Source organism: Desmodus rotundus, chromosome 3, assembly GCF_022682495.2.
Source record: "Desmodus rotundus isolate HL8 chromosome 3, HLdesRot8A.1, whole genome shotgun sequence".
In the NCBI taxonomy this organism is placed as follows: Eukaryota; Metazoa; Chordata; class Mammalia; order Chiroptera; family Phyllostomidae; genus Desmodus; species Desmodus rotundus.
In genome coordinates, this window is record NC_071389.1 from 93,267,677 (window position 1) to 93,289,445 (window position 21,769).

Genomic DNA, 21,769 nt, shown 5'->3' on the forward strand with positions numbered 1-21,769 from the left:
CTGATTTTGAGACAATAGAGCAAGGAAAAATAGTAAGAGTAAAGAATAGGAACAAGGGTAGCATGGGGGAAAGTAGAATTTTCAATGGAAATAAGGGCAAGAGGAAGGCAAAATGGAGTAAGATAAGGGAAGGGTACAATGTAAGCTTTGAAATAAAAATATAAAATATAAATAAAAAGTAAGAAATAAAAGACAAAGAATAGTGAATTAGCTGGAATATAATTGAAGCAAAAGGAGAAATATTTAGAGGCTATGCGAAAGAAAAAAATAACGCAAATTCTGAAGAAGGGTGAGGTAGAATTCATCTCAGCAGAGTTTGGTGTTTGCCTCCTGTCTTCTCTTTCTGTATCCACCTCTGGCTTTTTATCAGCTCAAGGTCCTGGGGGAAATAGTCCAACTTCTGGCAGCACTACCTGTATCACCTTCACCTGCCTGTGGAGAGGGTTTCTATTGTGTTTGGGAGTGTGGGACCCTTGGGTCTCCCCTGGGAGTCACTGTTCCATCTTCTGGGAAAATTGTGGGTGTGTTCCCCCTGCCCCTGCACCACCCGTCTTGATCTGTCCCAGCTTATTTCCAATAATGTGTAGTTTGTGATGCACTAGTTCTCTGTTTCAAGGGAGGGGCCAATCTGTGTAAGAGGGTCAGCTCTTTCTTGCTTGGTGCTGATGGCAGCTCTTTGTGCAATTCAAGGCTGGGTGGGACCCTGATTCTCCCTTCTTGCATGGGTTTCAGATCTCCCTGCTTTGCTGGCCTCAGTGGAATAGGGCCCAAGGAACCAGTGTATTTTGTTTCCCTGAGAGAAGTTCAAAATGGGCTCAGTAGGCAGTTCTCCGTCTTTCTCTTTTGGATATGCACCCTGCAGTGGGTTTTTGAGCCTGTCCTGCCTGTTTTGCAGATCTTCCTGTTGGATGTGGTGGTGCTCTGCTCGAAATCCTGCAGAGGTGGGGGCAGGGTGCATCCTTCCCTTCCTGGAGGTTTGATCTCTGCCAGGGGAAGGAGGCTCTGCCTGCCTCTAAATAATCTCCGGTACTCAGCTCTTGCCCGTCCAGTTCCCAGCCCACTGCCTTCACCATAGACACAGTCCTGAACTCTCCACTCTGTGCAGTTTCTGGCCTGCTAGCTGTGCTGGGCTGGGGCCGAGAAATCCCTTTGCTGTGCACCTGTCTGATCACTCAGCTGTATTCCCTGAAAGCAAACTGCACTCTTACTCTTTTCCCTTTGCTGTCAGGGCAGTTGTGCACAGAGTCCCTGCCCAGCATACTTCAGCTCCCCTTTTAAAAAGTCTCTGGGCATACCCACTGCAGCACTGAATCACTGTCCAGTTTTCCATACACACGGCACCTCTCCAAAAATCAATCAATCAATCAATCTCTCTCTCTCTCTCCCTCTCTCTCCCCGCCATCTCTTCCCCTCCCTCTCTCTCTCTCTCTCTCTCTCTCTCTCTCCCCCCCATCTCTTCCCCTCCTTCTCTCTCTCTCTCTCTCTCTCTCTCTCTCTCTCTCTCTCTCTCTCTCTCTCTGGCACTCTCCCAGTTGGCATTTGCTGCTGCAGCTATGGGTGCACTGCTCACTGTGTGTAGCCTGGATCTCCCCCTGGATCTCCCTGACTTTCTTTATCCAAGTCACTCCCTGCCAGTGCCTGGGGGTTTTCTGCCCTGGGAGGGGAGGGAATTGCAAAGCTGTGATTTCTGACTAGGCTCTCCATGGCTGCAGGCACCATGCACGGGGTATTTCCCCTTCAAACCATAAAATCTCCTTACCACCTGTTAGAAATGCACAAGAAATAGAGGCGGGAGGAACTGGATGATCTGATCCAAGTGCCTTTATTTAATGCTGTGCTTAAGGCAGGCTGAGTAGGGATCAATTGCAGCAGCGAGTGTAGGCCAGAATGGGGTTTTTAAAAGAAAAATCACAGGGTTTCTGAGGGGATAGAGGAGGGGTTAGTCTCTTGTTCTCCAGGCGGTTGCCTCAAGGTTTCAGGATGTGAGGACGTGAGCCGGGGCAATGGGTTAGGTAAAGGGACAGGCTATTCCCAGGTACAGGAGGGTCAGTCTGGCCCCCAACCATGGTGTCTGCTGCCAGATGTCTATTGTGTACAGTGGGAGAGAGTTCAGTTAAGCCGTGGGCTATCAAATAAGTTGTGACAACTGAGTCATGGACAGTCCAGCTGGTTGGAAAACTAGCCTGACAGTCATGAGCAGTCTGGTAGGTTGGGGATCTGGCCTGACCCTTTCATTGCCCATTGTGAAGCACCTTCTGTACCCCTTGGCTTCCAAACTTCATATTAGCTGAGATTCTGTTGAATGTTCAGTATATTTGTTAGAAGATCAGTTGAGCATCCGAGTTGAGGGCAAGAACAAGTAGACTCAGCTTCCACCTACTTGGCTGCCATCTTCTCTTCTCAAACTTAAAAATCTTGACAACAGAGCATGTATTATGATTTAATAAGTACAGACAATTACATATCTTTTCCAAATGCATGTCTTTGTGTAATATTTTGTAAAGTACCGGTATTTTCAGCTGTGAAAGCCACTAAATCCAAGTATCCGAATAAAGTTAACTTAGATTTGACCTTCAAATATTTGTGATTTTAACTCAGGAACACTTTTAATACTGTTAAATGTGAAACTTAAAAAAACCTGTAGTAGAATCCATTACCACTTATTTGAGTCCCCATTTTTCTCACTGGGAGAGTGCTGTACCTATTGAGGTTAGACATGGCCCTGTACAAGTGATGTAGATGACCCAGCCACTCAAAGCCTTAAGTGCCACCACTGTTTTTTTCTTGCCCTCTCTCCTGCTCTGTGCTTACAGGAGTTTTTGTTAACCTCTATAAGCTGAAATCCATGAATGATCGCAGTGACCCCTCGACCCTCCATTGGACATATCTCATGAGCAAGAAATACATTTGTTATTATCTTAACTTGCTGATATTTTAGTGTTTTTTTTAATTTTAGCATAACCTAGCTTATTCAAATTAATAAAATGATCTTTATTTCTTTATCGCTACCTTTTCTGATTTTTTATTTATAATGCATGAAATACATAGTATAGATATATGTATAAATTATGTTTTATAAGTTTACATATATATTTTTAGAATGTGTGTATTATTATAATGGCACTTATCTATAAATTAGAAGTTATATATCATACAGTATAATCTTATATATTTCTACATATAAAAATACGTGCATCAGAGGGCATAAAATTCTTTTACCTGTTAATTTGCATAATCAAAAAAGTTTGAAGACTACTCTATTAGACTGTTTCTCTTAATAACAGTCTCCATGCCTTAGTCACCTCTGGGCTCCCCACCATAGGAAGTCCCTTTACATAATGGATTCTCAACATATGTTTGAACAAATGGATGATTTAATAAGTGAATGTATGGTTTACCAACTGGAGAATTATTCTAAGTCTTAACCTTTTCTCCTGATAAGAAAACCTCTCATACAGGTAGTCCTAATGCTTCCAGGCTCCTGTAGAAATATAGGTGATGCCCCATCTGTACATTGCTGTAGAAACTATAGATGAGAGAGAACCTGGTGATACACCATTCGAGGCATAACAGTGTTGAATGAAAACATGGAGTTGTAGGGTTGGTCCATTTTTGCATTTTTTTAAAGCTTCTAGCACTGAAAATAAAATACCAAACATCAGTTTGTTTGGCTCATATTGAAAGCTTGATAAATTTGTTAAGATTCATTTTGGTCTATTTTTAAATATTTTAAAGTTCAGCTGTTATTTTTATGTATATTATTGCATTTTATCCTCCCAACAACCCTGTTGGGACAAGGTATTAATTTCTCCATTTGACAGATTTTTTAAATTTGGAGAATTAGAAAAGGCTGTGACTTGTTCAAAGTATTAGAACTAGGCCTTCAGCCCAGTTCTATCTCCAAATTCTAACTTGGTCACTCTTACCGGAGAAGTGTATGGGACATCAGAAGTGGATCAAACCAGAATGAATAACAATACTGTGTAATTTTGCATATCCTAATATTTTCTAAGTAGTTGGATTAAAAAGGTACTTTGTGCTTCCCTCTGTCCAAGACTGAGAACAAGCCGAGCTGCCACCTTCCCTGAGCAAGGGCCTTCCCCAGGGGAAGAAACAAGTGGTGGCTTAGCCACAGATCAGTGTGTGTGTCTAACTTGACGTTTTCCCCAACAAATAGTGGCGTATGCTGGATCATTTCAAAGTATAGCAGAGTTATAAAGGTTATTGTAATGAATGATAAAGATACTAGTAAGAATAAAGGAGTTGCTTTTATTTTTGGATAAAGAATCTGCACAAAACTGTACCAGGCGCTAAGAAACAAATTTGGTGGAGTAGTAAAAGCAAGCGTTGATATTGAAGTAGCGGAGTAAATGTTGATAAAGTCTCCAAGAGAAAAAATAACTTAGAATTCAGGTACTAGAATGAAGATTTTCTTACAAAGAGTCAAACAATATACTATCCATGAAACAGTCATCATTACTACCCTTCCTGCTCCTTTTCCTTGATACCATTGAGCTCCTGTGCCTTTGTTGTTGATAATCCTTACAATAAATTTTAAAAGCTGGTATCACAAAGTAGAAGTGCAGGCTAATGTACGTAGACAGCTTACCCAAGGCATGGACTCAGACTCAGATGCCACAGTTGAGGCTCTTTCTAGCTCGCCATGCTGCTTCTTACTTCAGTTATATCATCCCCAACAGATTTTACTAGTCAAAATTTGGCTTCTAAAAGATGCTTATTGAAAGATGTAGAAGATTTTTAAAAGGTTTATTATTGTGTAAATGACACTAAACCCCAAGTTAGCTATTGGCTTTTCATATTATTTCTTGTCTTCAATTTTATTGCAACTCAATTGTTTTTAATTTCAAGGTCTTTAGTTGAATGGCTAAAACATATCATTAGATTTTATTTCTTTTTATTTCTTTGTATTTCTTCAATTGTATATGGAATCATATATTGGGAATAGGGACCATACCCTGTTACTTCTTTGCTATTTTCCACGGTAATGATTCCAATGATAAGGATACAATAGTGGTTCCATAAAATAATATTACCGGGCATTTTCATACTATCTACAGTGGGCCACACAGTGGTGGAGCACTTTCTGTGTGTTAGCTCATTTCATCACAGAGCCACACAGCTAAACAGGGGATCCAGGATTCTAACCCAAGCATTTATTACTTTTTATTTAATTGTAGTCATTCTTATTTTTAAAAAACTCAAAATATCAATCAATAATCAAAAAGATCAAGGTTTTGAAAACTGAACTTTTACAGACCAGTTTATGAAATATTACATATAAATGTGGTGATGCCTCAAATTGTAAAACAAATATATTCATTTGCGTATAAACACAGCATCCTATTTTCATGTCCTTTTCACTTTCCTAGTTGAAGTTGCTTTCTCATGAAAAAGACTAAACTGAAACAAATGAGTTTGATTTCTTAGTTAATGTTTAGTTTTTACCTTTAAGCCTAAAATTAAGTGTATATTAAAATGTTAAAAAATGAAAAAAATAATATAAAATTAAATGTATCGAGTATCAAAAGAAGCTGATATTCTGTGTACAGTAATCTAAAGTAGTCTGTAATAATTTATGATAGTATGTTTTGTTTTACACATCATATTTTAACTTTGCAATAGAAGTTATGATTCTGTTACATATATTCAGTATTAAAAGCTTTCTGTGAATTATGTGAATGCTAAATAAATTCTTGTGAATATAATCCTTTCTTACAAATGGAAAAAAATAAGCCATGAAATCATATTATTGTTATTTTCACTGCTAGCAATATTTTTTATTTTCATAGAAGGAAGTTTTCCCATTCATTTAAAAGCTAGGAGGAGATCATATTAATTAAAGTCCTCCTTCCTCCCCTTCCTAAAAAAAGATCCTGAGAAAGAAATAGAAAACAGTAGAGGGTGAAGTGATTCATTTGCATACTACATATAAAGTGTATCCATTCCTTGAATATTCATTTTAAAAATCCCCTTTTGGCAAAAGACATTCATCAATTTAGGAAAAGTCATCAGATTAGGAAGGAGTGAACTAAAACATGAAGACCTGGGACTAAACACGCCTTACTCCAACAAAAGCTATTTTTGTTGCAGAATATTTAGACCTTTCTATCTGTCTGGCAATATTCATACAGTTTCTGGTTACTTTGTGTTCAATAGGCAGTAATTTCGATAATGTGTCTTCAGACTGTAATTGAATAGATAATTTACTTGAAAAAATAATACCCCGAAGTTCTTTCATGTTGTGTTTCAGTTTGACCAAAAAAAAAGTACATTGTGGGATATTTATAGTATTTTTTCAATCTATTTATATCTGTAGACTAGCACTGATAACTGATTTAGGGCACTGGGGTTAAAAACAGGAAATGTGGTTTATAATGTAAGTAGTATCTCCAGAGTTTCCAAAGTTTGATTTTTTATATTATTGACTAAAGGGTATCATGTTTCAAAACAACATTAGGCAGCGTACCTTGAAATCTGTCTGTGTTTAAAGGAGTCGTATGTCCAATTATGACAGGAAATGCTTCATGGAAAAGTTTACCTTCTTGGTATAGGTTCAAACTGTATAGCAGTTGTTTTCTGTAATTACACAGTGTTCCTTCTCTTCAGCTTTTTTCAGACAGCATTTACACTGTCAGATTAAATGTCTTATGTAACTTTTAGAAAATTTCCTTTGGCCTTTGTATTTTTAATAATTTTTAGTGTTTTAATTGAAAGTTTTATCATAGTTGAGGAGGTGCATGCATATATTGTGGTTATTATTAATTATAGTAATTAGAGAATCCAAGTTAGAAAACAAAAAGGCATGAAGCGGGGATCTAATTTTGTGTGGCCTTTTGAATGGTTGGTCGAATTGATCAAAACTAAAAACCTTTGAATCAGCAATTCTACTTCTAGGAAGATGTCTTATATAAATTATTCCATGAAAATACAAGGATCAATGTCCATTGCAACATTATTTATGTTAGTACCCACTGAAAGGCAACATAACTGTCTAACAGTAGGGGAATAAATTATGAATAAGTAGAATGAATAATAAAAATGAATAACAGAATAAATAGTAGGAGCATGAATAATAAATATGGTGCAACCATACTACAGTGTACTAGGCAGCCATTGAAAATTATAAGGTAGATGCATACACTGGCATGGAAGAACTTCTGTGATATATTATGGATGAAGTAAGCAAGTTTCAAGAAGAGAATGTGTAGTGTACTCTCATATTTTAGGGAAAAATATGTTTTTCCCTCAATATATAGGAAATATATATATAGGAAAATATATTGGAAAAGATCTGGAAGAATATACAACAAACTAGGGAGAAGATGAAGGAGAACTTTATTGGACTTTTTTATTATGAAAACTTACACTTATGTGTTGTGTTAATTCTTTCCAATGAATTATTCAAAATAAAAAATTAATCAAGAATAAAGTTTTGATCAATCCAAAATGTTCACTATTCTGTTCTTTAATGTCTGCCTAGCAACTTGTCCAAATTAGTAATTGTAAGAAGAATCAAATTTGCCTGTATGCCAGTTTTAATTTATAAATCATCTCTCATATTTCAAAGAAAACCTGAAGCCTCAGTAAATCAACTGATTTTCCAGCTAAAATTTACAACCAAGTCATGGCATCTGCACTGTACATTATCTGTTGTACATTATCTATTATAGATTATTGCTAGGCATCATATTTCCAACAAGTCAGGGAACCATTTTTTTCACAAACGGTGCCAAGGATTCTAATCAAACAGAAGCCCTGTGTGTGCCATTGTGAGTTTTATTATTTGCCAGTTTTATTTCATGCAGTTACTTTCTTGTGCTGTCTTAGAAAACATGAAAGACCCTCTCCCGTGTGCAATATGGTGACATTTTCTTGAATCTGGTGTGTCCCAGTAGAATGTAGGTCTTGTAGGAGAGGGACTGTGTTTTTGTGGATTTGCTTTTTTTTGGTCACTGCTACTAAAGCCCCAGCACCTGAAATAGAGTCTGACATGTAATAATAACAAGCACTCAATAATTTTTAACAGTGTGCCGATTACAAAAATCAAATGCCCTCCTTGTTAGATTAAAAGAAGAAACTGACAAATATAGCAAGAAAAAAGACTCTTTTTCTGCTTTGATGTATGAAAAACAAGACCTTCTTTCTTGGAGAAAATGGTATGTGGTATATGGACCCACTTACAGGAAGCCCACCCTGTGAAAAGAAGCCTACAGGTTCTTGCTCAGAGCAGAGATGAGCTTTGTTTTCTCCATGGGGAATTTCCACACTAAACTACTAGATTAATTGCTAAGTGATAGTCTAGATTGATACTGTGTGGGCGGGGACACTTTTTTGGTCAAATATCATGACACATTCTAATTTCATATTCAGAGAGTATAGGAGATACATATACTAATTGTTTAGAAGCTGTGTTCTCATTCCCTTGCCTAAATAACATGGAAAGTTGTGGGTGTTTATCTGAGGGGAATGTTTTGAAAAGCAATACTTATTTCTACACCATAATAATGTAGCATCTGTCTGTAATTTCAAGGAGCAAGTCAGTTTGCCTTATTTTTCCTGGTCATGCTCTCCACATTGACAGCGCCTTCTCTAATAGTATCATAAATGTGGCATTTATGGTGCACTATGAAAACCTAGATTTCCTAACACATTAACTGAGAGTGCACTGTGTTCTAATATATCTGAGCCTCTGCGTAAGTATCTAGCACATAGTGAGCATTCAGCAAATATTTAATAGTTTATTATTTGCATTAAAGTATTTGCTTAAGTATATAGCTAGAAAATACGGCATTTAGAAAAATGTATTTAGCCTCAGCAATATCTTATTCTGCTGTACTTTGTTAATTCAAATTGTATTTTTCAAATGAACTCTGAAAAATTATTTCAGAAGGACTCTGTTTTCTTAAATCCTGTGAGAAGTGAAAGACCATGCTTTAGCAGAGAATATCTCCTTTGCACATAAACTGAGCAATTTATGTTTTTAGTGTATGTCAAATGTAAAATATTATAGAATTCTACATATATTAAATGTTTTCATTCAGTCAGTCATTTAATGATTTATATAAGAGGGTTAAGTCGTAGGAGCTTACTAGTGAGCAAGACACACGTGGTCTTTGCCTTCTTTGATTTTTTAACTCATAAATATTTGTGAGCATCTGCTATAGGCCAGCCACTGTGGCAGTTGCTGAGGATACAAAGATGAGGTAAGTGAGGTAAGTAAACCACAAGGATTGTGCTTGTAGTTTACAGTCTAGCAGAGGAGAGCGATTTATCATGTCAGACAAATAGGAAGCTGTGGCAGTAGGAGGAATGGGACCCAGCAGTGAGGACATGACAGGGGAGCTACGTGCAGCAGAGTACAAGGGAAAGTCAGTGGGTGTTACCAGTAATACTGCCTTCCATTGATGGCCGCCTGCTATCATCAGCTACTTAGAAATATTTCATTTATAAATGGTATCCCTGTTTTATAAAGAAAAAACAACACATTAGAGCTGTTCAGAAACTTGCCCAAAGGTGACTGATTAGTAAGTATCATGGGTATTTGAGGTCAACATCTGCTTCTGCCTTCTGTTCACATATATACAGCATGGGAGGAAAGTAGATATACAGTTTGCATGGAAAATAATACAATAATCAATAATAATGCAAGAATAAACTCTCTTTTGTATACTCAAAACTGCAGACCTATTTTCGCCACACCCTGTAGAATTCTAATTCAGGCCACTCCTCAGGCCACCATAGGACCAGTCTTCCTAGCCTTCTCCAGTGTGTGGTGTTTAACCATTCTTTTCAAAACCAGTGTGACAAAAGAGTTCCACTAAAATTCCAACTTCCAGAGAATTTTGTGTAAACCAGCGAAATAAGAGTATCATGAAAGACAAGTCTCTCCAGTAATAGCCCATTACAGTGACACTTGATATTGTATCTGGGCTGTCTGCTGTTATCATGTTCTCATGCACATCAGCTGTCCCCAGATTCCTTGTGCCCCTCAAAAGAACTTTGCCTACAATTCGTAGATGCTGCAGCAAGATGACAAGATGACAGGTTTCTTTTCTTTGCTTTGTTTTTAATCCTTACCTAAAGATATATTTATTGATTTTAGAGAGGAAGGAAGGGAGAAAGAGAGAAACATCGATCCCTTCCCATGTGTGCTCTGGCCAGGGATCGAACCCGCAACCTTTTGGTGTACCACCCAACTGAACCACTCAGCCACAGCAAGATGACAGTTTTGATGGGCTACATTGTCCAGACTTCTACACCATGTGTTTCAGAAAGAGAAATGAGTGGGTTTTTTTCAATCATCATACATTTTACCCAGCTCTTTGCACCTTTATTTAAAAACTAGCACCTGAAATATGAGGGGAGACACCCAAAAAAAACAGAATTATTTTCTGGAGGTCGGGCCCCTTGTAGTACAGGCTTCCCCTGCTAGGTGAGTGTTCTAGGAATCCATCTGTACCAGCGTACCAGCCGGCATTGTTGTGAGAGGCTGCATTCTGCTTCAGTGAAATTTTTTTTCAAGACTCTCAACATGTTTGCCCATTTCATGAAGGTTGATTTATGAGCACACCTGAGGCACTGAGTGCTCAGAAGCTTTTGACCAAAAATAGCATGAACCCTGGCTCCACCTTCCCTATTCACCTGATCTTTCCCCCAAGTGACTTTTTTTTGTTTCCCCGGATAACAAAAGTCCTTAAGGAAAAATGTTTTTACCAGTGTGGAAGAGGTGAAATAAAAAAACAGAACTAAAAGGAATCAAAATCAATGAGCTCAAAAAAGTTTTTAGCAGTGGAAAAAAATGTCTCGATCACTGTATTTCATCAATTAGAGAATACTTTGAAGTTGATTGAAATAAAACATGTAAGAATAAATAACACAATTTTTAATTAAAAATTATTGGTTTTCTGGGGTCGTCTCCCCTTGCATGTGTGCTACTTTGTAATCTATAAAATGCTTCTTACCACTAAATGATAATCTCTCTAAGGGTGGGGTAAGTCTGTTTTTCTCACTTTTATATATCACCACCTGGCAGTACCAGCAAATAGTACATACACAACAGATATTTGAAGAATAAAGGAATAAACATGTTACATTTGTATAATAGCTTTGTTAGCAAAACAGTAGGCAATTACCTAAAAAGCGAACTGATTTTTGTCTAGGGCCATAGTATTAGTATATAGGTAAGACAGACCTGGGTCTCATTTTTTCCGACTTTCTATTGAATGTTCTTTCTGTTAACTTCAATAAACTAAAAATCATCATCAACATTTAATGTTAATGATATAAAATTAGAATATAGTAGTGGGAATAGAAGGAACACATACCACCCAAATTAACTACAAAATCGTTCCTTTTTCACAATCACAGACCTTTTGAAAACAGTAGTAACCAAAATCAAATCCTGGTCCTGACCCTAAATGCCATGACCATGGTCCCTTTGAACTCATTCTTCATTCTGCCATCTGCTCTAAGTCCTCAACCACTCTGATGACAAAATTATATGCAGCCTTTCTCTGACAGCTCCAGAATCTTTCTCAGGCAACATGTTTCTTGGCATTATTACTACCTCTTTCTTACTTTCCAAATCAAACCCTTTCCATTGAAGGGAGAGACCATCAAGTTTAGCTCAGCTGTCAGTGAAATCACAGGGAAGACCCAACTTTACAGTTCCCCAAAACCAAATCTCTTCTCTTTCATCTTGGAGTGTTTCCATTCTCATTCTTTTGGCATGATTTCCATACTTTCTTTTCCCAGTGAGACAAGAGCAAACAGCCACTTTAGCTACTAAAAAGGAGATTTCTTCCTGCTGCCAGCTGTCTTTTGGTGGGGTTCTTTGACGTCAGTACGGTGTGGAGCAAGCTAGGCAATCTCTGGCACCTGCCACTATTACTGGCTTCTTTTGATAGACTTTTTAAAGAGCTGACAATCCTCCCCCACAGTTGGACTTGGAGCAACATGGTAAAACCAAACTCTACAGATAAACCCAAAGGGTTAATCTGCATTCAGTTTGTTAGAAACCCATCTTAAAGTCTCAGTGTGGACCCCTGAGTGAGTGCAGGGTAGAGATTAGGGAAGGGAGAAGGCTAGTGAGCAGAGTCTGATACTGGCTTTGTTTCTCAGTATAGATAACTGGCTGGAGGATGGAGCAGAGAGAGAAAGGAATTGAAATTCTTAACTAGGAAGACCACAAAGATCTTATCTGTTTCATGTTTATAAACCTTCATCCCTCACTCCCTAGACACAGACTCTGTCTAGTCTTTAGGCCCTTTGCCCTGAGTTTGCCACCCCTCCTCCAATGCTATTCTTTAACCTTTTAAGGATATCACAAAATAAAAATAGCAAGTAAATGTTTCACAAATTAAATTGGAATACAGAGATTTTTTTTTAAATACATAAAACCCTTTCATATAGCCATTTAACACTAATTTATATGTACAACTAGATACGTACACAAACACCAATAAATTAAGGCAAAAATACTAAGGACTTTGGGATCTTATATTGGGTATACTTCCATATTCTACTGGAAGGACCTAATGTCTGACTGCCTCTGATGTGTGCTTAGCAGTGTACCAGGTAGTAGAATCTCAACAAATTCATGTTGAATGAATTGAGCACTTTTAGACATTCCTTTAATACTGAGCAATTTTAGCCCAATAGACAATATAAAAATACTTATATTTGCATTTAACACAATGGGTAGCTTTTTGGAGAGAAGCAATCAATTTTTTTATATTTAAAATTTTTTTGTTATAACGCCAACCTACACATTACTTTGGAAGGTTATAATTACATTTCTCTGAACTTTGTCTTGAGCTAGCATGCATTTTTCAGATGTGTTCAATTTAATTCTATCCTTTTGAACCTTTACTGAGTTACTGTGACTTGATTCTCTTCATCCCTAGGGCCACAAATTTTTTCCTTCTGTTTTTCTAACATTACCACTTACCCCTTGAAGTAGTTTGTCATTGCTGCTGGGGACGGAGGGGCAGTTATATCACTTTTTTCTGTTCATAAAAATAAGGCCTCCAAGAAATTCAGGGTTTTTTTACTTGTCCAAGGTTAGGATTCTGTGCTCCTTCCAATACATTATTTTTGTGAAACTTGTGGTCAGCATAACATAGAACAGGAAGATTGATTTATTTTTTCAAATTTTCTGTCAACAAAAGTATGATTCTACAGGTGGAAAGCATCCTGTGCTTTTTTTCCTGCTATTCACAGCTTTGTTTTTAGAATTGTGTTGAGTAATTTAGATTTATCTCGTTTACAGGCTGTCTTTATTAGTAATGCTTAGTCTGATGGGTTCTTGCCAGGAAATGTTTTTCCTCTCAGGGTCATAGTGGGAGTTGACTTTATAGCATACTAAGCATGTGACATTGTCTTATTTCATTCTAAGTTTAACTTTTTGCTTTTTAGTCAGCACTCTAGCCCCATTCTTGTCTTCACACTAAAGAATTTTACAACTTAAAAACTGCCCTCATATTTTCAGTCATTGCTAGAACCCAACCTCCTGTTCATGTAGTAGCATTGACAGGACCCTGGTTTTCATGGAGGGTAGAGACTCTTGAATTTCTTATTCTTAAGTTGCTTAATTATCACTGGCCTAATATTGTGCTTTTGTGCTTATATTTTTAGTAACTGTATGTATTTTATATATGTATGCACTTATAAGCCAGTCTTCCACAGGGTTGCAATTTAAAGATTCTGTACCTGAGTACAGTGATTTTGGACTGTTGAACCAAAGTGCCCTTCCTCGCCTCACTCCACTCACATTGGGACAACTGCCAGGGATCAGGGAACAAGATGAGACACACTGACCCATGTGATCATGATTGTCACAGCCAGGTGGGACCTCATGCCATGACTGTAGCAGTAAGCAACCCAAGGAACACCTCTGTGGTGTGGCTTTCTTCTTACAGAAAGAAAGCTTCTCTGGTCTTGAGCACAAGTTAGTTTATTTCACTTCCACTTATAATAGATTCCTATATTATTTTCTCCTACCTCCCAGGTAAGATTTGTTAGCTTGCAATTATCTTTTCTCAGGAAGTCAACTAATTTCTGGATTATATTTAATTACTCTTCAATCAGCTTTATCAGTTTTTTCATCAGCAAAATATAATTAATAACACCTGAACTTTCATATCTCAAAGAAATATATATGAAGTTTGTTCCTCGAAAGAAAAACAGTGTACCTATATATACACCATTGTATATGACAGAGATCAAAAGCTAGTTATCTATTTAGAATCTGCAAATGTCAGTTCAAAAAATTGATTATAGTTCTTGTTCTTAGTATTTATCTCAACTTTCCTTAATCAATAGCTTGAATGACATTTGGGAAAAGATTCTCTTTAACACCATTACTGTTAATACACATGATTTTACAGTGCAGTAGAAGTTTCCCTGTTCTATAGAGAAGGAATTCTCAGTGTGTGCAGTTAATTTAGAAGGCATTCTGAAATATTCCACTCCAAATCTGAGTTATTGTTTTGGAATTACAATAAAGCAGCATTTAGTTCTTATGTTTTTTATTTTCCTTGCATTATAATGAAGCTGTTAATGAACCCTGTGAATACCAGCACCTTTGGTCTTGAGTACAAGTTAGTTTATTAAATACATTATCTTCTTTAAGCCTCACTGTTCTTAAGTTTATTAACAGAAGAAAAAACTGGGCTCACAGTCTTCTTGCCAAAAGTTACAACTTGTAGGTTATGAAATTGGGGTTTGATCTAAGATAATCTGACTTCAGATTTTATACTGTTAAATCTTTGTGCCTGCTTTTAAGTGAAGTAGTGTTCATTAATTCTGTACCACCTGAAATCTGGTATTTTGTCCAGTCTTTAACATGTTTTACAGAATCAGATTGAATGTGGTTTTGTCGAAGTTTCTCCCAAAAGTATTTTTAAGGTCAAAATAGTTACACTGCATAATAATTTGATTTTTATCTTTGGCAGTATAATGCTACAATATTTTGCATATGTTTTATAAGTTTTGATAAATATTCTTCTGTTGTCACTTTTTTGGTTGTTAACTTGAGTGTGTGTATGCATATATGTAAAGAACATATATGAAGAAACCAAACGACATTTTAAAATTTCAGTTTTGAAGGAGGCCGACAAACAGTTATAGAGAACATAAACAATGACAATGGAAAAATAATGAAAAAAATCTCTTAAGTAATTTAACCTTTAAAAAAAAAAAAAACCTGTACAAAGATACTCCTTTCACCATTTGGTTCTCAAAAGGAAATTGACAGTGGTGGTGTTACTTTCTGTTTCTCCTCAGACAACTGTGCAGTAATACCAGCAGCAGGGACAGGCTGCTTGTGTTTCTATTAAATGCCTTTTTCCTCCCCCACTTTGTTTTCAGGTGTCAGAAACTATTTGAAAGAAGCATTGGTGAATATAATTGCAGTACATGCAGAGGTAAGCTATCATTTGATGTTCCTAAGAGATACGAGTAACTGGAAAAGGAGAAACAGGCTAATTTGTGGTTTTTATGGTGGCCTTTTCCCCCAACTTTTTGTGCATTCCTTTGTGTTTAACAAATTAAAGTCAGGATAGGTCTCCATAATGCACCATTTCTCCTTATTTTAAACCTTCTTTCAGGTATTCACTATTTCCAAGGAATTGGTGCCTCGGGTCCTGTCCAAGGTGGTGGAAGCAGTTTCTGAAGAGCTCAGTCGACTCATGCAGTGTGTTTCATCCTTCAGCAAAAATGGAGCATTACAGGTACCAGAATTACTCACAGTTCCATGTCAAACTTTCAGTTCATTTAAACACACAGGTATATTTTTAATCATCAGTCTTAAGATACACAGACAGATTATTTTATGGATCTGCTTATTGGCGATCCACATTGTCTCTCCTGCATAAGCCTTGCCCGTTATGTCTTGTCTACAAGTTCCAGAGTTTCTGTGTCTTTAGAGCAGAGCAAGACCTTAACAATCCTTGTGAAATTATCTTGACTGAGGATTCCTTCTAAAGTTCTGTAATTTTCTTTGTTTTATTTTATAGTTGTCTTTACTACATTTAATTTCACAAGAAATTTTTAGCAACTTTTTAAAATATAAATTTAGGAATTTTATTTATTCTTTTTAAAGATTTTTCTTATTTATTTTTAGAGACAGGGCTAGGGAGGGAGAAAGGGAGGGAAAGGAACATAGATCAACAGGTTGCCTCTCACACACCCTCAGCTGGGGATCTGGCTGGCAACCTAGGCATGTGCCCTGACCAGGAATTGAATCGGCAACCTTTCTGTTCACAGGCAGGGAGGTGCTCAACCCACCAGTCTACAACTTTCTTTTAATAAGTCTCTTCAAACTCTTCAATGTAGTTTGCATAGAAATGACAAATAACTGTCTCTTTGCTTTAATATTCTATTGGTTTTTGTTGTAGGTATTTACATTATGTAATTACAGTAACAAATATAACTTATATAAACCAGATGATTCTTGGTATGCATACAACCAAATTGGTAGGAGCCAAGGTGTGCAGGCATATGGGAGAGTGACCTCTTACACATAAGCTTTCAGTTATCTAGAACATAGTGTGTTTTTTAAAAAGTACTGGCAGTTTTTCTTTCAGTAATGGCTGAAGAAGCTCTTATTAGGCCAGCCCCCTATAGAAAACAATTGTAATCTTAAATAAAATATAAATTTTTTTAAATTTTAAAAATCAAAAACATGAAAAACACTTGGAGAACTGACCATTAGTAAGTGACTCTGGAAGAAATGGTACTTGGGTAGCCTGAAGGCAGGTCCAGAGCTACCTAAAACTTCACAAAACCTACATCTTTTAGGCTTGAAGAATAGGGCAAAGTACTACAGGAAAGTGAGGAACCTATCCCAGAGAACAGACAGCAAGAGCTATAAATTATATGTATAAGCTACTTAAGTCTCTACTTGGCCCCTAAACTATACATGCATGGCTGGACTCCACTATAACTAGCCCAATTAAAGGTAAAAGAACTGAAGTAAGAATTAAAATGCTGCCCAAAAGCCAGGAGTTTTCAGTTTTGAGTACAAATAAGTAAATTACTTGCTAAAACAAGCAGAACAAAATCAATACTCTTCAGAGGCATATTACAGAATCAAAAGTCTCCCCAGTATGATATACACAGTGTCCGGGATACAATCCAAATTTTATTGAAATGTAAAAACAGGAGAACCAAGATGGCGGCGTAGGTAGACACACTGCACCTCCTCGCACAACCAGAACTGACAGAAAATCGAATGGCAGGAAGTCCGACACCAAGGAACTAAAAAATAAACATTCATCCAGACCGGTAGGAGGGGTGGAGACGGGCACCAGGGCGGAGAGGACTCGCGTTGCCTTGCCATCGGACCGACACTGGCAGAGTGTGGGATGAAGGGGACAGGCAGTCTGAGCACTGGCAGACCCTGTGGCCCCACATTCGCGCACAGATAAACCGGACAAACGGTGGGGAGCAAAGTAGACCACACAACCCAGGGCTCCAGCACGGGGAAATAAAGCCTCAAACCTCTGATTAAAAACGCCCCTGGGGGTTAGGGCGGCAGCAGGAGAGACTCCCAGCCTCACAGGAGAGGTCCTTGGAGAGACCCACAGGGGCCTAGGGCACGCACAAGCCCACCCACTTGGGAACCAGCACGAGAGGGGCCCAGTTTGATTGTGGGTAGCAGAGTGAAAGATTGGGGTCCAGTGGAGAGTGGAGCAGGCGCCATTGCGCCCTCTCGGCCCCTCCCCAACGTACAGTGTCACAGTGCAGCTACCAGCTTTACCCCGCCCCCGGGGAACACCTAAGGCTCCGCCCCTTTAAGTAACAGACACACCAAGACCAAAAAAAAGGCCCAAATGACAGAACACTTCAAAGCTCCAGAAAAAATACAACTAAGCAAGGAAGAGATAGCCAACCTATCGGATGTACAGTTCAAAACACTGGTTATTAAGACGCTCACAGAATTGGTTGAATTTGTTCGAAAACCAGATGAAAAAATGAAGCCTATGCTAAGAGAAACAAAGGAAAATGTACAGGGAACCAATAGTGATGGGAAGGAAACTGGGATTCAAATCAACGGTGTGGACCAGAAGGAAGAAGGAAACATCCAACCAGAAAAGAATGAAGAAACAAGAATTCGGAAAAATGAGGAGAGGCTTAGGAACCTCTAGGACATCTTGAAACGTTCCAGCATCCGAATTATAGGGGTGCCAGAAAGAGAAGAGGAAGAGCAAGAAATTTAAAACGTATTTGAACAATTAATGAAGGAGAACTTCCCTCATCTGGCAAAGGAAATAGACTTCCAGGAAGTCCAGGAAGCTCAGAGAGTCCCAAAGGAGCTGGACCCATGGAGGAACACACCAAGGCACATCATAATTACATTAGCCAAGATGAAACAGGAGACAATCTTAGAAATAGCAAGAGAAAAGGAGACAGTTACCTACAAAGGAGTTCCCATAAGACTGTCAGCTGATTTCTCCAAAGAGACCTTACAGGCAAGAAAGGGCTGGCAAGAAGTATTCCAAGTCATGAAAGGCAAGGACCTACATCCAAGATTACTCTATCCAGCAAAGCTATTATTTAGAATGGAAGGGCAGATAAAGTGCTTCTCAGATAAGGTCAAGTTAAAGAAGTTCATCATCACCAAGCCCTTATTATATGAAATGTTAAAGGGAGTTACCTAAGAAAAAGAACATAAAAAATATGAACAGTAAAAATGACAGCAAACTCACAATTATTAACCACACCAAAAACAAAAACAAGAGCAAACTAGGCAAACAATTAGAACAGGAACAGAACCATAGAGATGGAGATCACATGGAGGGTTGTCAGTAGGGGAGTGGGAGAGGGAGAGGGGGGGAAAGGTACAGAGAATAAGCATAGATGATAGGTGGAAAATAGACAGGGGGAGGGTAAGAATAGTGTAGGAAATGTAGAAGCCAAAGAACTTATAAGTATGACCCATGAACATGAACTATAGGGGGGTAATGTGGGAGGGAGGGAGTGGGCAGGATGGAGTGAGGGTGGCGGGAAATGGGACAACTGTAATAGCATAATCAATAAATATATTTTAAAAAATTAAAATAAATAAGAAATGTAAAAACAGAACAAAACAGGAAAACATGACCCATTTTTAGTAGAAAAGACAAGCAAGTGAGAGCAATCTTGAGATGACCTAGTTGTTGGAATTTAAAGACAAGGATTTTAAGCAGTTGTGTTCAGTAATGGAAAGGAGACTATGCTCAAATGAATGAAGAGATAGGAAATCTCAGTCCAAAAATAAATCTCAAAGGAGTAACTAAATGGAAATTCTCAAACAGAAAACATATATATATTTTTTACAATCTACTAGATCAGAATAACTGCTGAGTGAAGAGGACAAAATGAAAAGTCACTGAATTTGCAGATCCCACATGAGAAAAATAAAAAGGAATGATTAGGAAAAAAGTAAGAGCACTAGGAACCCTTGGGGCAACATCAAAAGGTCTAGCATAGACATAATTGAATTTGTGAAAGAGTCAGAATGGCTAGTCAGCACGTGAAAGGTGGTCAGCAGCAGCATCAGGTGGAGCACTCACACGTTGTTGGGCATGTAAATCATACAACTACTTTGGAAAACACTCTTGCAGTTTCTTTGAAAACTGAACATACACATCCCCTATGACCCAGCCATTCTAATCATAGGTATTTAACCAAGAGAACTAAAAATATATGTTTATGAAAAAAGCATCCAAGAATGCCCATAAATTTTCTTCTTAATAGCCAAAACCTAGAAACAGCCCAGGTGTTTATCAACAGAATAAAGAAACTGCAATATGTTCATATAACCAACTACTGTTGAGCATTAAGGAGGATAAACGACTGGTACCACCTCAATCACAGGTGGCAAACACAAGGCCTGTGGGCCGAATCCAGCCCTCCACCTTGTTTTATCCGGCCCAGCACCTTGTTTCTACCCGGTGGCAGCGCTGAGCTCTCGCTTAACTGTTAAGGAGTAGTTACATTTATACAGTCCTAAAATTACATTCAACCCTTTGAAGGCAACCGTGAGGCTGATCTGGCCCCCAGTGAAAATGAGTTTGACACCTCTGACCTAAATGAAACTCAGGAGTGTTCAGCTGAGTAAAGGAATCCTCACACCGAAGCACACATATTACCATATAGGTTTCTTCTCTAGTAGGAAGAAAAAATCTCAGGAAAGTGCCTTCCTCTGGGTAGTTGAAATTAAGTAGGAAGGGTCCTGTGGGGGGTGGTTCTGTACCTTGATATGGCTTTCCATTGCTCAGGTGTATGCATCAGTCAGAACTCATCACATGGTATACTGTAAGATTTGTCCATTGTGTAGCATGTAAATTTTAACTCAAAAAATCAAGAGTATTGATCGATTCCCAGTCAGGGCACATGCCTGGACTGCAGGCCAGGTCCCCAGTTGGGGGCATGCAAGACTCAACTTACCAGTGTATCTCTCACACACTGATGTTTCTCTCCCTCCTTTCTCCCTCTCTTCCTCTCTCTAAAAATAAATAAATAAATAAAATCTTTAAAAAAAAAAAAGAAAAGAAACAGGCTACTGTAGTTAATCATGCATGGTAAAGTACAGCAAAACAATGTGATAGGTTGGTAATTGGATAGATAAACGGTAGTGCCAGTTAATGTTCATAGTAGAGTCTTGGTTTACAGGTTTTCACTGTAAATTCTTTCACAGTCTCTATACATTTGAAAATTTTCAGACAAAAATATTGGGGGGCAAAAGAAATGGAGAGCACTTGTTAATTTGGCATTTTGGTTGAGGACAAATCTGTTACAAAAACTTCTGGTCTATTTCTGGTTGCCACCAATTTTCTCTAAAAATTTGATTTATCAGATTTTAGATATAAAGTTGAAAGGACATTATTATAATAGTTCTGTTGCAGGAGAAAGGTAGCATAAATGGTGTGGTACTAAAATTAATAAAAAGGAAGTTGCAGTAACTACAGTTGACCAAGGCAGTTTTGAAATTATACAATAACAAAAATCTCTCCTCCAGGCAAATTTTCTCTGCAACCTATTTACCTGATGGCAAAACTTCTCTCAAAGTTAGCAGGAAGAGGTTAGGAAGAAATACTAGAATCAGCTGGAGAACTTTTTCCATATACCACAGGTCCACAAATAACATTGTTTTATTCAATATCATTTCATAATAATTGATTCCTGGGTGTTTGGGGTTTGTACATTTTCCCCAAGTCTGTAAGGTTTTCTCTGGGACTCCAGTTTCCTCCCACACCCTAGACCTGTGCATGTGCGTACATTGCCCCATCTGTGAGAGTGTGAGATGTGTGAGGTGCGTGTTACAGAAGTAGCTGTCCAGGGTGGGGCCAGCCTCCACCCTCAGCTGCCAGGATGGGCTTCTGCCACCTGCAGCCCTGAACTGGAATGAGTGAGTTAGAAAATAATGATTTTACTTGTTTTTATTAATCTTCTTAAGTGTATGTATAGCTCACTGTTATTTTAGTGTTTAATATTAGAAGCGTTTGGAGTCCTTAATTAGAAGTTTGGTGATGTTTTTGTGACCAGAAATGTGCCATAGAACTTAATTAGCCTATGGTAAAATTGGTTTCATTCTATACCATTTCTCGTTTAGTCACAGATTCCAAGATCCTATCAATTACATTAAGTGAGGACTTACAGTTCACATATCCAGGAGAATACTGGCCACCTTGACCTTTCCAACCTCTAATGTTTTGATACTTCCTATGAACTGGGCAGGCATTTTTCCATTTTGAAAAAGTTC

The 21,769-nt window shown here is 37.9% G+C and overlaps 1 protein-coding gene across 9 annotated transcripts in view; it reads left to right on the top strand.

Annotated features, from left to right (window-relative positions):
- The window catches only part of EXOC2 (exocyst complex component 2), a 254,795-nt gene that overhangs the window by 223,083 nt on the left and 9,943 nt on the right, over window positions 1-21,769 (top strand). For all 9 annotated transcript variants that reach the window (XM_045189117.2, XM_045189121.2, XM_045189122.2 and 6 more), the window contains 2 exons: window positions 15,391-15,446; window positions 15,630-15,752. In XM_045189117.2, the coding sequence (XP_045045052.1) occupies window positions 15,391-15,446; window positions 15,630-15,752 (179 nt within the window). The remainder of the gene's footprint in view (window positions 1-15,390; window positions 15,447-15,629; window positions 15,753-21,769) is intronic.